Source organism: Aptenodytes forsteri, unplaced genomic scaffold, assembly GCF_000699145.1.
Source record: "Aptenodytes forsteri isolate BGI_AS27 unplaced genomic scaffold, ASM69914v1 Scaffold193, whole genome shotgun sequence".
NCBI classification, from domain to species: Eukaryota; Metazoa; Chordata; class Aves; order Sphenisciformes; family Spheniscidae; genus Aptenodytes; species Aptenodytes forsteri.
This window is the reverse complement of record NW_008795405.1, coordinates 8453303-8469856: the sequence shown is the minus strand read 5'-3', so window position 1 is coordinate 8469856 and position 16554 is coordinate 8453303. Positions and strand designations below refer to the sequence as shown.

The 16554-nt window shown below is 37.6% G+C and overlaps 1 protein-coding gene across 2 annotated transcripts in view; it reads left to right on the top strand.

The window, feature by feature from the left end:
- PTPN21 (protein tyrosine phosphatase, non-receptor type 21) overlaps window positions 1-16554 on the top strand; it is a 47916-nt gene that overhangs the window by 16269 nt on the left and 15093 nt on the right. The window contains exons 4-14 of one of the 2 annotated variants that reach the window (XM_009280759.1): window positions 2449-2546; window positions 5036-5103; window positions 5537-5607; window positions 6944-7031; window positions 7225-7313; window positions 9409-9496; window positions 10207-10286; window positions 11458-11559; window positions 12235-12295; window positions 12815-12899; window positions 14503-15965. In XM_009280759.1, coding sequence (XP_009279034.1) covers window positions 2449-2546; window positions 5036-5103; window positions 5537-5607; window positions 6944-7031; window positions 7225-7313; window positions 9409-9496; window positions 10207-10286; window positions 11458-11559; window positions 12235-12295; window positions 12815-12899; window positions 14503-15965 — 2293 coding nt within the window. The remainder of the gene's footprint in view (window positions 1-2448; window positions 2547-5035; window positions 5104-5536; window positions 5608-6943; window positions 7032-7224; window positions 7314-9408; window positions 9497-10206; window positions 10287-11457; window positions 11560-12234; window positions 12296-12814; window positions 12900-14502; window positions 15966-16554) is intronic. The other variant, XM_009280760.1, reaches the window with a different exon arrangement.

The window sequence follows — 16554 nt, the reverse complement described above, 5'->3', positions numbered from 1 at the left end:
TAGTCCCTTCATGTTTGTCTCTCTTTTTTTGTTTTGAAGAGCCATATGTTGCTTTTGAGGACGTCCATCCTGCACAAAGCACATGCAGATTTTATTGAGCTATGCTTTCCTTTATTTTGCTTTCAGTACTTTCTGTACTTTCGGTACAATACATTGGCAAACTACAGGCTAAGCTTTGGCTTGTGATTTTTTTTGTGTATCACTGGGCAATGAAGGTGGATGTTAGCTTTGATATCATAGATCCCTTTCTACTTTGAATCTGGGGAACATCACATAAGTGGGTGCTGGCTGCAGCGGAAAAGTAAAAATGAGTATATATACTGGCCGGTTATTCCTATGGGCCTAGTGTAGAAGCCTACATTGGCTTCTAGAGTCTTAATGTGTGTAGTTGTTCTGATTTAATTATTATTTTCAACAGGCAAATGAGTACAAAACCAGTAACTGGATTACAAACATATATTTGTTATTTCAGAAATATGTGCTTGCATTAATTAACCCATTTAAGCTGGTAACTCCAAGTTGGCCCTGCTTTGAGTGGGGAGCTGAACCAGATGATCACTTAGAGGTCCTTTCCAACTTAATTTATTCTGTGGTTACATGAAACTCTCTTTATATACCCTGGTGCTAGAATACCTTGCCAGCGACCTTTCCCACTAATTGTGGTGTGAAAGCTTTTCAGGGAGATAAGCCTCTTGGTGCAGACACTGGTGCTGTAATATATTGCTCAATGCCTGGCAGCTTTAGTTTCTGTTTTATGTGTAATTTCTGTAAGATTATTTTCTTTCTGAAAACTCTGAAGTTTTGGGCTTTTTCTCAGCAATTTTACTGGCTTAAAAAGTCATTCTAGTGGTCTTTCTTTTTTCTTTTTTTTTTTTTTTTAAGAAATCTTTGGTTCAGATTCTGTTGGTGTACTAGGATGCATTAGGGTAAGATATATGTAAGATATATTCAAAAATATATGTCATGGTGTTGCATTGAATAGCTGAATCGCCTGAAAAACCTTGAATATTCTTTTCTGGCATTTATTTAAAGAATATGATGTTTATGCTGAAGCTTTAACAGCATTTTTGCAGTGTGCTGCCACGTAGAAAGCAGGAATTTATGTGCCAACCTTACACTCATGTCCTAGGGGATGGTACTTGCTTTGATGTACGATAGTGAGAGTCTGGATTAGTTTCAGAAATCTGTGGATTTTTTTCATGCCTTTTCAATATAAGTGAGATTGAGCATGTTTAAGCAAATGATATGTTTAATGTATACTAGGAAACGGAAATGTTGTAGACAAAAGAGATGGTATTTGTACTAGCATGAGGTAGTGTCAAGATTCTTCGTCTGTATGTTTAGTTTTAATAGCAGTTTTATGGAAAGAGCTAATGTTCTACTGCTTGACTGGGAAGATTTATTTCCCCAAATGCCTTGATATGCGGTGGCTTTTTCCTTTCCTCTTTTTTTAAGGCCTGGGTTTAGCCCCAGCTGTTCTTGTGTGTGTTGTATAAGGATGTTATCTACTGTCACATGGCATACTGCTTTTCTGTAGTAGGATCCAGAAGAGTCTAAACAATATTTATAAAATGTCACTGTATTTAACACGCTGTTAAATAGTGAGGGAAGAGAGCCGTCTTTCTTAGCCTGATGAAAATTTGTGTGGAGTTTACCTGATCTTTCTAATCACTGAATGAATTGCAGCACATGCTTCCATGTTCTGAGTATTAAAGCCTTACTTCACAAGAGTTAACATACAATATGAGGAAGTTAAGAAGCTTTTAAAACTAGACTTACACAAGACAAATGTCCTTCTTGGCAAAGTCTAAGTAGCTATAATGGCATTTTTTAGTTTTGAAGTGTTTTGGGCTCAAGATAGGGTGTTCCATGGATGGCTGAAAGGGGCAGAAGAATTCAAGAAAATAGTTGTTCAGACTGTGGACAAATGGTACAACTAGTAGTGGTTGCATGTACAAGAGATGACCCAGGAAAAGGTCAGATTAAAGGAAAAAAAATGGTGCCTTGAAAGTGAGAACAAAATGTACTCAGAAGTTGTAATGCAGAAATAAAAGTTATTATTGTGAATGAAGGGATGTGCAATGTTAGATCTATTGGAAGAGAATGCAGCAATACAGCAGCAGTGTACTGAACATTGTAAAGAGAAGATAATAAGAATATTAAGGAAGGAAGAGGTAAAAATAAAAAAAAAATATGAGGGTATGGCAGTAGATAGAAATTTTGGGGATCCTTTGTTTTAAGAGGCAGCAGTATTTGATTCTGCAGTGATATGTGAAAGCTAAGGGAAGAGTTAACAAAGACCATGAAATAGTGGGTCCAAATGATGAGGAAGACTACCCTCCACACAAACTGGGGAATGTAGAGAGGAATAGGAAATGCAGGCATATTCATCTGCACTCTCTTTAAATTAAGAAACCCATATTAGCTTTTTCTTTTTTTCCCATGTAGGTATCAGTATTATTTGCAATTAAAGAAAGACATTTTGGAGGGGAACATTCCTTGCACACTGGAACAAGCAATACATCTGGCTGGTTTAGCTGTTCAGGGTAAGTAAGGCAATTGTGCCAATTAGCTAATGTTGCATTAGAAACTTTGGTGATATATTTTCTATTGCATGTTTTGTATTTAGCACTCAAAGACCCAATTCGGTAAGTTATGAAAGGCTTGCTCCTTAGAAACTTTGTCATATGGGCTGAGGAAGGGGAACAGCAGGATCGGTGGCCCTGAACTTGCTGGTATTTCTGTGCAGTCCTCAGAGGTGTACCTGGGTATCTAACATGTATTTTCAGCAGTTGGGTTTGAATTAGACATTGGAGTTTCTTTTGGGGGCAAAGGCTTTAGTTGTCTGCTTACATCGACAGACCTTTCATCTGTTTCTGTTAATGAAGACTCTTTATCCTGACATGGTAACGAGAGAAAGAGACATGTTTTAATAAATAAGCAAATTTGAATGTACAGTAGTACTTGTACCTCCGCTTTTTCTCCCAAATATCCTAGCACCTAAGATTATTTGAAATTAGTATGCGAGACTGTTAACAATTCCTATGTTTAAATCACTCCTGCAGACCCATTTCTGTGACACCTACATGAAAATGGCTGCTTTATTTTTCCTAACTGGGGTGAGATGGGATCGAGAACCGCCAGCCTTAAGTCTGTTTGCACTGATCATGTCTCGGCTTCCCTGCTAACATGCTTGTTCAATCTTAAATCTCTCAAAAGAAAAGTTTTTAATGGCAACAGCTTTGTTCAGTGTGTTTGTATATTGCTTCACAGTGAATGCCGCTCCAGTACATCTAACAGAAATTGTAAATCTGCCAAAATTGAAAGGGACTTAAAATCATTGCAGTACATACAACTTAAGTTTTTTTGTCTTTTTTTAGTTATATGTGTTGGTAGTATCACATTAAAGACGATGATTATGTTTTTTGAAAATGTGATTACCAGTGGAGTAGGGTGAATTGTATTAGTGCCTTGTTTATATAACAGTGAATCTGTTTAATCCAAGCCAGGATTTAATGGTCTTCAACTGACAAAATCTTGCTTTGTTATTTTCATATCTTTGGACACTGTAATGTCTCTCTGCTCAGTGAGTTGTTTTTAGAAATCTTTCAATATAATCCTCTTTCCAGGTGGAAAATATTTATCCTTTTAGCTTTCACATTCCTTTTTCAGTCTTGTATAAGAGAGAAACTGTATGTGTTCATAACACAGTGAAAAAATAACTCAGAAAAAACACAGGTTCTAAATTATTGTGCTCTGATGACTGAAGTAGCTTATACCAGGTATGTTAGTTAATTTTAGCTGGTGAACGAACAGAAGCAGTTGTTTGCTGTTTCGAGTGAACTGGTTTCAAGAATGATTTGTATTTGAAATAATTACAATAGGCTAATTCTAAACAGTGCTTTATCTCAAGTGCTGTGTTGGTGTAGCGTATCACAAGTTCTCCCCTTTCATCATAAATAACTTGCATGTTAATTGTTAATGCTTAATACAAATTTGGTTCCTAAATGTCTCTAACATTATACTATTATGGATGAGAATCTGTGGTAATGTAAATAGGATCTGTATACTTGGGGACCGTGTTTATATTTTTGGGAGCAGCCGTTCTGCACAGACTGCTGTTCCACAGTCTCTCCTGTGAGACTGGTACATAACTTTTCCAATTTAGACTGTTTATTTCTCTTCTTTGAAACATTGGCTAGTTTTTTCCTGGAAACAGAAAAAGAGGCAAATTCCTTGGGATGCCCTTTGGCATGATGTAAAATCAAAACTGTTATTAGGATCAGAACTGCATGCCCCTGAGTCTGGGAAGGCTTCTAGGTCCCACTTTCTGCGTGTCCAGGGGCAGGGAGCTGTAGAAGGCTTGAGAGCGGAAGGCTGCTCCAGCTGCTCTGTGCAGTGTTTGAGTCCAGCTGCAAGTTAGAGCAGTCTGCCAGCGCTATACTGCAAGTAATTAGCTATCTGACAGGAGGGAGTAAAGATGGAGCCAGACTCTTCTCAGGCAATGGGCACACATTGAAATACAGGAAATTTTGTCTGAACATGATAAAAGTTTTCTGTTGTGAGAGTGCTGAGACACTGGAACAGGTTGCCCAGAGAAGTTGTAAAATCTCCATCCTCTGTATTCAAAACTTGACCGGAGAAGGCTCTGAGACAATCTGCTGTAGCTGACACTGCTTAGGGCTAGATCTCCAGAGGCCCCTTCCAACCTCAACCATTCTGTGATTAAAAAAACAAACAAATAAAAATCCAAGAAACTAAGGAACTTGGAGCAACACTCTGATTGTTTTATCATTTCTTCTCCTTTCCTGTCCACACGGAGCGTTAACAATTTTTCTGAACAAGGTAAAAAGATGGGGTGTGTCTTTACTTTTCCTCTTCATAAACATTACTGGTTAGTTTGTTCCGTTGTTTTACTTTCAGATCGTAGTTCAATAGGATGGAGATTTGCTACTTGGAGATCCTGCTGCAATTAATTGGGTATTGAATCGTTTTGTTACAAATGTTTGAATCCAAGAAATTTTTTATTTTTTAGCTGATTTTGGAGACTATGATCAATATGAATCTCAGGAGTTTCTGCAAAGATTTGCTTTGTTTCCAGTGGTAAGTACTTACTTTAAATTGATAAGTTTAAATTCAAATCTTTCTTTAGATTGGTAAATGCAAATCATTGTTAAAGACTCCATGATCCATCTAGCTTACTACTCCCTAGATTGTCAAATTCAGTAAAGGTTTTCTTTGAGACTGGAGTGAGATATGGTACCTTGTATTGCACAGAAGCAAAGATGTTGCAAGATCTTTTCAATTTTATTGTATATGACACTGAAAAGAAGGTTGGGGTAGACAAGGGAAAGTGAGTAAAACCGCTTCAAAACAGTGTTTGTTTTGTGCTTTTTGTTTTTATTTGTGTGCATATTACAGCTTCTAAGCTCCAAGACTAGAGTGGAGGGTTAATTCGCCTGTGTAAAGAAACTATAACCATTTAATTTTGTAGGATTTTTTGTATTTCATTCTATAAATGCTATCTCACCTTAAGGGCTGGCTACAAGAAGAAAAAATATTGGAAGAAGCAACACAGAAAGTTGCCTTGCTACATCAGAAGTACAGGTAACATTTCTAAAACTCTTTATTGCTTAATTTTGATGTGATTGCTTCAGTAGCTCAGGAAGTTGGGAATCTCAGGCAGTTGGACTAATTTCACCTCCCACTTAAATGAGTTTTTCACTGATACATCTGCATTAAAATTAGAAAAATTTTTGCTGAATGAAAGTGAAAAGAGAACAGAATGACCATTAAAATAAATGAGAGGATTCTGCTTGAAAATTAAGAATACAGGACACAATTAAATAGCGTGACTTCACCTGCATAATGTTTCTGAAACCTGTTTATATTAAGTTGTGACCCCAGTAAGGATGTTTCTTGATAAATAACATTGGCAGATACTGAGGGCAGTAGAAATGTAGAGACAGTCACTGTGCCAGAATGCTTATGATCTTAAGTAAAAGGTAGCTAAGATGCAGTAGTCCAAGACAAAGGAAAGTTAAGATTTCTGTTGTTAGTTCATCAGTGAAAAATGTTTGTGACTATGTGAGTAATACTGATTACTTTTTCCTGTATTGTTTTAAAACAACCGTTTGAAAATTTCAAATCCATTTATCTTTGAAATGCTTTCGTAACAAGATTGCATGGTTAAGGTTCAGCAAAGAAAACTTAATCTGCATGACATCAGGAAAAAGTGAAGAAACAGAGAGGTTGATGATTGAAAAAGTATTGAGAGACATAAGAATGAGCATGACAGGATTTTGCAGGTAGAGATAATGTCTTTTATGAGATCAACTGAGGTAGGTAGGGAAACACAAGCTTTTAATCCCTGTGACACTACCGTAAGTCTGTGAGAAAACTGTCTTTGCCAGTTGGTCTAATTAAAAAAAAATATTATCTTTACCTACAGATCTTGTCCTTCTCATGTTTTCAAACCATTACAGTTAAAACTCTGTCTGCATTTAGAAAATGAGACTCTCTTTCCTGAAATGTGAAACATCAAACTTCATATTGGTCCTAAACATATATACTGCAATAGGAGAAATTCAGGTCTTGAACACGTGTGCCAGAATAATCATTCTGATAAAGTGAGAAAATATGGTGACAGTGAGGGATTTGAAGAAGAATGTGATAATTGTCTGCCGTTAGCAGAGATGATAATTTTAACTGGTCTTTGTTGCCATTTACCCCTAGAGATGCCTGAAAGAAAGAAGTTACTAGAATCAAAATGTAAAGGCTGAGACAAATATATCAGCCATCGGTACAGATGAAAACAGCATGATTTGATGGTTGCCTGGATGTCTTGGGGATACTTTTCAAGCTTTGACAGTGTCAGTCAGAGTAAAACAAAGATGATTTTTTCTTATTGACAGTACTAGCTGATTGTTGTTTTCATTTGTAGAGGCCTTACTCCTCCTGACGCGGAAATGTTATATATGCAAGAAGTAGAGAGAATGGAGGGCTATGGTGAAGAGACCTATCCTGCAAAGGTAAACAGGGCTTTGATCTTTGTCTCAGTTACTTTTTCCCCCCTATGTAAAAAGGGTTACTTCCTGCCATAAAACCCAAAAACCACACCACCCCTTTTCTGCCCCAAAATTGTAAAAGTAGTTGCTTCTCATGTAACTTTGCTTTCAAAGACTTTTTTTCTGTATTTGCATAACTTTTTGTAACTTCTTACAGGACAGCCAAGGAAGTGACATATTCATTGGAGCATGTCTTGATGGTATCTTTGTGAAACACAAAAATGGTCGTCCTCCTGTTGTATTTAGGTTAGTATTGTTCTTTCTTAAAATATCTTTGTGCACTTCACATTTTATGTGTGTTCCTCACTAGCATGAATGACTCTTAGGTACGATGTGTATTTATTCATTTGATAAACCTGAACATAGTCTCGTAGTTGTCACGCTACAGTGCATACTGAAGTCCATGGGAATTTTTCAACATACTGACTGCAGGATGAATCTCTTTAAGCTGGATTAATTCTAATGTGCATTCCATTGCAAAACATTTATTGAGACAAAAAGGAGCAATTCTCTGCACATAGAACATCTTAAGTCCTGAGATGGGCACGTCAATTTACTTAGAAATGCTCAATTGTAAAATTATCCAGGAGTTCCTTTCATATATTATATATAAAAGAAATAGAGGAGAGTCCCATGATAACATTTGTTTCATTATTTTGGATTCATACATTGTTTTAGTTTATTATTTAATGTTCTGATAGTTAAATTGTAGACATAGGCGTGTCTGCAACTTACCTAGCAGTTAAAATTCAGTCTTCATGTGAAATGGCCTGCTTCCCACTGACTTCAAGAGGGGTTGCTTGGGCATCTTTGGACAGAATTTGGAATAAATTTTAAAAAATACAGATTGATTTTTTTTAAATGACTCTTAGTTATCTGTAGTTATTGTTAGAGCAAGAAAGGCTTTATTCTTAGTGAACTTTAATCTTCTAGAATTGAATTTTTGGCTGCATATGAACAGAATCTTGAAATCCTGTGGTCCAACAGTTACTGGAACTCATGGTGAATTTCTGGCATTAGAGAAAGTAGCAACTGTGCTTCTTTCTGTTAGTGGTTTTGTTTAATAGAATTTATAAATAGAGTACTGTTAACTGTCCTTCACAAAAATCTCTATCTCTGCTGCTGATAGGAAAGCTGATGCCAAATTCTTTTTAATTCTGTAGGGTGGTAGAAGTGCCCTACTCTGCTTTCTTGCAGAATGAAGCAGTAACAGCTCTGCTGCCTGACTTTCCAAGCACACGGGGGAGAGGAATAAAGCTTTGTCCATGCATTTTGCACAATTTCCCAAAGAATTGTGGATGCAGTGTCTGTGTAAACATAAGAAAAAAGTTGCACATTGGAGACCATCAGAAAGTATTCATGTTCCAATTTCAGGATCCAGTTTTCTGCTCTATTGCTTCTTTGTTGTATGACTATAGGCAGTTCTACTGGGGATAGATACATCATGGTATTTGGGTGGCAAAAAAGCATAGACAAATGACCTGCTAGTACAATTTACAAAGGCTGGGTTATGCTTCAGATTAGTTCAAGTAATTTCATGATTGCGTCCATAAATGGCCTTAAATTTGAGGGATCTTTGTTCTGCATCAAAATGGGGACATTAATGTTTCTCTACCTCATACATATGATGGTGAGTAGCTATAGAAAATGCTATCAGCCACATCTATATAATGAAAATGGAAGTCGTATAAATACGTATAAATACCTTTAGAGAGAGTCCTGTATATAGATCGTGCTTTTTCCCTGTGTTTGTGCACTGCAGAATATTCTTTTAATAAATCAGTGATATAGGCTTTGTTTACACTAACATAACACTAATGGATCAAACTACATTTATATTTAACAAGAAGTTGAATAAATATATGGTATTATATTTCTTGCAATCTAACTTTTTCTCATCTGTCAATATGCAAGAGAGTTCTAGAAAATATGTATAATAATGCCTTACTGGCTTTGTTTAGTGTAGATTTTTTTTTTTCCTAGAATGTATGGTTTGCTTTCAAGCAGTTGGGACATTATAACTTACTGATAACTAAATTTGTCTAAATTTGATTTTTTTTTTTTTTTAAGAAAAAGAACACTTGAAAGAATTTCAAGTGGAAGACAAGTAATAAATTTATTACTGTACATGTTGTGCATCTTCAAAAGAGTTAGTCACATACGTATTTTCCTTTCAGCTGTCATTTAATGGATATGGAAGTGATGGTCTGCAACTTGTTCAGATAGATTGATGAACTTTTTATTTATCCATATTCTTGGTGGTGGTTCTGGTCTTCAGTTGCATTTTCTGTGGTTTGAAAATCAGAGCTTGCCAGTCATGTTCTGTCCCTTTTGTCTACAGGTGGCATGATATTGCCAACATGTCCCACAACAAATCCTTTTTCGCATTAGAGCTGGCAAACAAAGAAGAGACAATCCAATTCCAAACTGTGAGTAGATTTTTACTTTATTTTTTCGCTAAGGCATCAGGAAATAAAAAGACAAATTAAGACTGCTAATTTAACTCAAAGGATAAAAACTACTTGATATATATTTAGCAACTTTGAACTGTATGAGTGAGTCAAAAGTAATACTGTCTCTGGCTAGCTTTCTACAGGAAGGCGTTAAAAATTTGACCTTTTATGTTGAGTACATTGACAAAGTTGGTTCAGGTGGTCATAAACATTTTCATCCATTCCAGTAAAATTTCTAGCATGTTTTTTTGACTTTCAAATCAGTGGCATTTAAAGATAAACATGGTCTTAGAGCTTTGCTGGAATGGGCCACGGCATTCCTTGCAGAATTAATTTTAGGAGCATCTGCCAGTTGCCTTTGTCAAGAAAGCAGCTGTTGACAATCTTACGGCATGATATATATATATACTGTAAATTGTGTTAGTGTTATAGCTGATAAGAGTGTCTTCAACAAAAGGCTGCTACTTTCAACTTGCATAAATCTAATACAATTGTTAGGCTAGAATGCATGTTCAGGCCCGCAAAGTACAGTTTTAGGGAAAACCTGGTGACAGTAATGAAGTTACATTAAAACGAAATCGGTCAATGCTAATTTACTCTTAAAAATTTCAGTGGCTTGTCTGAAAGCAAGTGAAGGGTATGCATATTTGGCCTAATATGCAAATTTTGTTTTTGTTTTTTGGCAGGAAGATATGGAAACAGCAAAATATGTGTGGAGGATGTGTGTGGCTAGACACAAATTTTACAGACTAAATAAATGCAGCCTGTAAGTAGAATACATTAGCAGAACTCTTGATGCCCTTGAAGCTTCCATTGGGAAGTGAAATCTTTTATAACCTCTGTAATGTCTTTATAGAGGTCCTTTTTAGATGGTACTAATTAATGACTTGGGGTTTTTTTCTTAATCTTTTTTGAGAAAATACTTATCAACGGTTTCTCAAACATGTTCTGCTTTATAACAGAGGACAATATTAAACACTGAAATCTTACCAAAAGTAATAGTGTTTGGCCCCAGCTGCTGGATCTCAGTGCTGTGACAGACTAGTTGCTTTGGGGGCTACTACTGCTAGAATGTTTGTGAGCTACTGGGATTTTGGCCTGGGTTTGGGTGAACTGCTCTGAAAGGACACTCTAGAGGCCTTTAAAAGGGCGGGAAGTGTATGTGAAGCACTCCTGAAATGTGCTGGATTGACAGCTGAGAGGTATGTGGTCCTTTGGATATCCATGGAATCCGTATAGCTCAAGTAGCACCAATGCAAAGTAAATTTAATACAATTCATCAAATTAAATTTAAATGGGCTGGTCTCCAACTTGTAAATCAAGGGCTGGAATTTGAGCTACTCCACTGGTACAGCTTTCCTTCAGTTAAGTTACTTCAGTCAAAGAATAGAGAATTAGACCCAGTGAATAGTCTGTCATGAAAAAAGCATGATTCCCGAATGTTCTATTCCTCTTCTTTGTACACGAGAAGATAGCTATGGAGGGGTTGGTCCAAAATTTGCTGAGGCCAGTGGAAAGATAATGGAATATTTTGTACCGCAGATGACTCGCTAGTGTTTAATGCTAATTTATTTTAGAAGAGTAAGATTAGTTTGGAACAGAGTAGACCTCATACCTCTAAGCTTGTAAAGCTGGCTGCCTTCTGAGAGAGATAAGAAATATTGGTAGAAGCAGTGCATTTGTGGGACTTGTGCATTGCTATCTGAATAATGTCAGTTCTATAGTTCTGTATTGAATGTCAGTCTCTAGGTTTACTTATGTTAACCCTTTCACCACAACATGGTTTTATTAATAGGTAAAGTCCTCAAGAAAACTTTTCTGGTTATCTCTACTCTAAGATGACCTGTCATCTGGTCCTGCTGCTGAAAACTGTCTTACGCATGCCTGTATTAAGTTCAGGGTTTTTTTTTCTTTATCTGTACGTACCTTGTCTTTAGAGACTCCCTGGACTCTCCACCTGAGGAGGGCTCTCAGAAATCTTCCCTCATTCTTTCCCTTCCACGCTTTCCAATCCTTTCTCGTCCTTCACTTCCCAAAGGGTGAGCTGAAAAAATCATCTTTCTTTCTGAAATCTGGCAATTCCTGCATTTGTATTATTCTGCTGTCTTTTGACCTCTGTCTTGCTTTAAGATGCAGAGTACAGGTGCAGTGTAGGGTGGGGAAAAAGGAGCTTAAGGTTTCTGAACCTTACATCCTGGAGACAGTCCAACAAATTATGAAAATTTATTACCATTAGCTTGAATGTTAGAACGCACAAATGCTTATGCAGTATAGTCACGCTTTCCAGTTCCTGTAACATCTGTAATGTTACGTTCTGTAAACGATTTTATGTCTGGTCTTGTAGAACAGGTAACTTACAGTATGAGATTTTTATATGGGGTTCAAATTTGGAACTAGTGCCCAGTTACTCCACTGCTTTTTCTGCCCTGCTGCGGTGCTTCAGGGATGTCTCCTTTTTATGCTTCGTAGAAAAGAGGCAAAGATATAACTGAGGTATTTTGGTCCTGGTTTTGTGATTCTGTTCATACTGTCTGCAATGGTGCTTTATGCACAGAGCTCTTGTTTTGAGACTGTTGGGGAGGACTATTTAACACCGGGCCTGGCTCCAAGAAATGTAGAGTGATTTTTAACTGAACTTGGGAGCACTTTCCGAGGTTTGAAATAGGTCTTGGTGTTGTTAAGAATCATTTCTCACCATAAAATTTCTTCTGTAGACAAACCCAGCCCGTTACAGTGAATCCTGTTAGAAGGCGGTCTTCGTCCAGGATGTCTATGGTAAGGAGAGCAAATAGTTTTGTATTTGCGTTTTTATGGATTTCAATTGACTTTTAATTAGGCATTAATTTCTTTCAGTGAAATAAAATGACCAGTGAAAAAGATGAGTCTAGTATGTGAGGAACTGTTTCTGACTTGTAGAAAAAGCTGCTATGTAGTATCTGAATAATGGAATTAAAATAATTGCAATGAAAAATATTTTAAATACTTCTATTTTTAGTTTGATTGCTCTGTCTCTAGGAGACTCATCTAGGAGACTCTCCTAGATGTCAGATGGCAAGATACAGTCTTGGGTTGGTTTTGTTTTGGGGTTTTTTTTATTATTTCTTGTATAACCTCACAGGAGAAACTTACATGGCAGATTTAGAGAAATGGTTTAAGACTAAGGCTTTCTGTGTGTATTATACATTATATATTATATATATAATATTATACATTATGTATAAAAAAAATCTTCAAGACTAATTTTTAAAATAAATCATGAGTTTTTAACTAACAATAAAATGCTTGCTTTCTTAGCCCAAGCCTCAGCCTTATATGATGCCTCCACCACCTCAGCTGCATTACAACGGTCATTATACTGAACCATATGCATCCTCCCAAGGTAAATTCATTAAATCCAAGGCCACACTACACAACTTCAGAAGGTAAAAGCTATAATTTGCATTTATAGCTACTTTAGCTAGATCTGAATGAATTCATAGGGTGAACATGGGATAGATTTGTACTACAACACTCATTGAAGTGCTTGCTGTTACTCTAGGCATATAGGCTAATATGAAATAGAATCATAGAATCGTTTAGGTTGGAAAAGACCTTTAAGATCATCAAGTCCAACCGTTAACCTAGCACTGCCAAGTCCACCACTAAACCACGTCCCTAAGCACCACATCTACATGTCTTTAAATACCTCCAGGGTATCTTTTTAGTATTTGTAACAGTTCATTTTGAGAGGCCATTTCCTCTTGTCCTATCGCTTGTTACTTGGGAGAAGAGACCAACACCCACCTCGCTACAACCTCCTTTCAGGTAGTTGTAGAGAGTGATAAGGTCTCCCCCGAGTCTCCTTTTCTCCAGGCTGAACAACCCCAGTTCCCTCAGCCGCTCCTCCTCCGTGTTCTCTCCTATGGGATATGAGCAAAGTTAGTTATGATGATAGCATATACAGCAACTATAGAGTCCCTTGTGTGAGTTTTATCTGACCGTCAGTTTTTTGGTTCGTGTACCAAACTGGTATGTTATGGCATTGTGAGATCCTTGTCAATATTGATCTTAATAGCTGCAAAGAGTAACTGAGCCCCCAGATAATTCAGACAAATAAAAAAAAAAAAAAATTATTAAACCCAGGATGCAGGAAGAAAGAAGTTTCTCTTAGAGTTCGCTAGACTACAAGGTGGTGGGGAATTCAAAGGCCGAGGAAGTCTGCAAGTTATGGAATTGGTATACATTTGATTGAAAAAAGGAAAGAAGAAAACCCAAGCAAACCCTAATTAGAATTCTCAAGGGATACACACTCCTAATCTAAGCTGTTTACAGTGCAGTCATGGCTTCTTTCTCTCCTTTTTTTTTGATTGTACACATTGTGTCTTTAATTAACAAAGTTGCTGCCCTGAAGGGCTTAATGTAATCTTTTGCAAAGTTGCCTCAGTTTTGATAGGGACCTTCCAGTCCCACAAGTCAGCTGGATAAAAGTCTTGTGGTACTTTATCTACTTATGGCCTGGGGGCGGAGAAGAAGAGTGAGGGGTTTTTTGTTTGGTTGTTGTGGGGATGTTTTTAGGTTTTTGGTGCTTTTTTTGTTTGCTTTTTTTTTTCTTGCTGTTTAAACCAATCTCATTAGATTAGTGCAAACCCTGGTGTAGACGTTCTTTCTTTCAATTAGTGTGGTTTAAGATTGATATGGATTTTGTTTAACTTGGACTGAAACTTAGCAAACCTATCCTAAACAGAAGAAAGCTGTTCTTAAACTGAGACAATGCTTTCCAACAGGAATTTGCATCATCTAAATGAACATAACGGGTTATTCTGGTATACATACCTTAGGTATCAACAACAACAAAAAAGCTGGGGTTGGGTTTTTTTTCCTTCCCATTTTCAATACATGTTTGAGATTTTGAAAATCTCAAACATTGGTTAGCTACATCTTAATAGAGGATATTTTTGTTTAATGTCTTGGACATAAAGATTGTTCTTAAACTTTACTTTCAGATAACCTCTTTGTGAGCAATCAGAATGGATACTACTGTCACTCTCAGACTAGCTTGGATAGAGCCCCTCATGACTACAGTGGTCGGATCCGCAATGGTAGTGTCTATAGTGCACATAGCACAAACTCCTTGAACAATCCACAACATTACTTGCAGCCGTCCCCCATGTCCTCTAACCCAAGCATTACTGGAAGCGATGTCCTCAGAACTGATTATGTCCCATCACATAGACACAGTGCACTAATACCACCTTCTTATCGTCCCACGCCAGACTATGAAACTGTGATGAGACAGCTCAACAGGGGAATGGTGCACACAGATAGGCAGAGTCATTCAATGAGAAATCTTAACATCAGCAATTCATATGCTTACAGCAGGCCTGATGCCTTAGTTTACAGCCAACCTGAAATACGAGAACATGCTCACATCGCTTCCCCACAATCTAACCATTATCCATTTAACCTGAACTACAGTTTTCATAGCCAATCCCCCTATCCGTATCCTGCTGAAAAGCGCCCGGTTGTTGGGGCAGTCAGTGTGCCCGAGTTGACAAATGTGCAGCTACAAGCTCAGGACTATCCAGCACCAAATATAATGAAGACCCAAGTCTATCGACCACCTCCCCCATACCCGTACCCAAGACCTGCAAATAGTACTCCAGACCTTTCACGACATATCTACATTAGCAACAGCAATCCAGATCTTATCACAAGGCGAGTGCACCATTCTGTCCAGACATTTCAGGAAGACAGCCTACCGGTGGCACATTCTCTGCAGGAAGTCAGTGAACCTCTAACATCGGCACGCCATGCTCAGCTGCAGAAAAGGAACAGTATTGAAATAGCAGGCTTGACTCCCAGCTTTGAAGGAATAAGAATTAAAGAGAGGACCATGTCAGCTTCTGCAGCAGATGTGGCTCTTCCAAGAGTTATCTCAGAAGGGTCACAGTCCAACATTCTGATGGAGAGAACAAAGCAAAAAGAAAGTGAGCAAGAAGAAAGTGTGAACTGTGATCATAAGAAAACCCTTTCAGATGCCACTATGCTGATTCACAGTAGCGAGGAAGAAGAATTTGAAGAAGAAAACAAAGCTAGTACAAGTCTTTCTCCTCTCCCTGAAGATCAAACCCAACTTCCATCTGTTATGGGGGGTTATTCTCATGATTCAGTACTGAACTACCCTTACAGCTCTGTTGCTTCATCTGCTGGCCCTTTGCATATTCTTGAACCTAAATTACATATAACAGAGACAGAAAAGAGAATGAAAGATATGAGCCCCGTTCATTTACTAGTAGAAAGCCAGGTACAGAGAAGAGGGGAAGGACTGCTTACTCCATCTATGTCGGAATCTGATCTTACAACATCAGGGAGATACAGAATAAGGAAAGATTCAGTGAAGAAGAGACCTGTGTCCGATCTTTTGTCTGGGAAGAAGAATATTGTGGAAGGCCTTCCCCCGCTAGGTGTAAGTAGATACTATTCCTCTTGTTTCGGGTTGTTCTGTAGCGGGAGTTGTGTGGGGTTTTTGTTTGAGGTTTGGGGTTTTTTTTAAATCAACCTGAGATGCTTTTAAAACATGTGAATTAAAAGCTACCTTAAGCTTGACCTTTATTTTTCTGTTTTTCCCTGATTAACTTTGCTTAGCTATCTTTTATCCCCTTCTCTGCCATGTCTGAATTCTGTTTGATAGTCCTCCCACACAAATCCAGCTGTGCAGCCTCCATTGATCTGATACACCTAACCTGGCTAGCAACTGTAGAATGAGCTAATTTAAAGTCAGTTCTAGATCCGAAATTCTGCCCTACCTATCCTTACCTGGAACAGAAGCAACTCTTTCCATTCCACTACCAGCTTTCTAATCTTCCTCTCACTGAAAAATCGGATGTAGCTGAATGTGTACTTTCTTTGATTCATTTGCTTTCTTCTTCTGACCTAAGAGGGGGACCTGACGCATTAGGCAATTAAATTCTTTCCTTGTGTACTCTTCTTTCCTCCATCCCTTCCCCTTTTCATATCCTTTCCCTTTTGCCTTCCCTTCAAGCTGTTTTTATCCC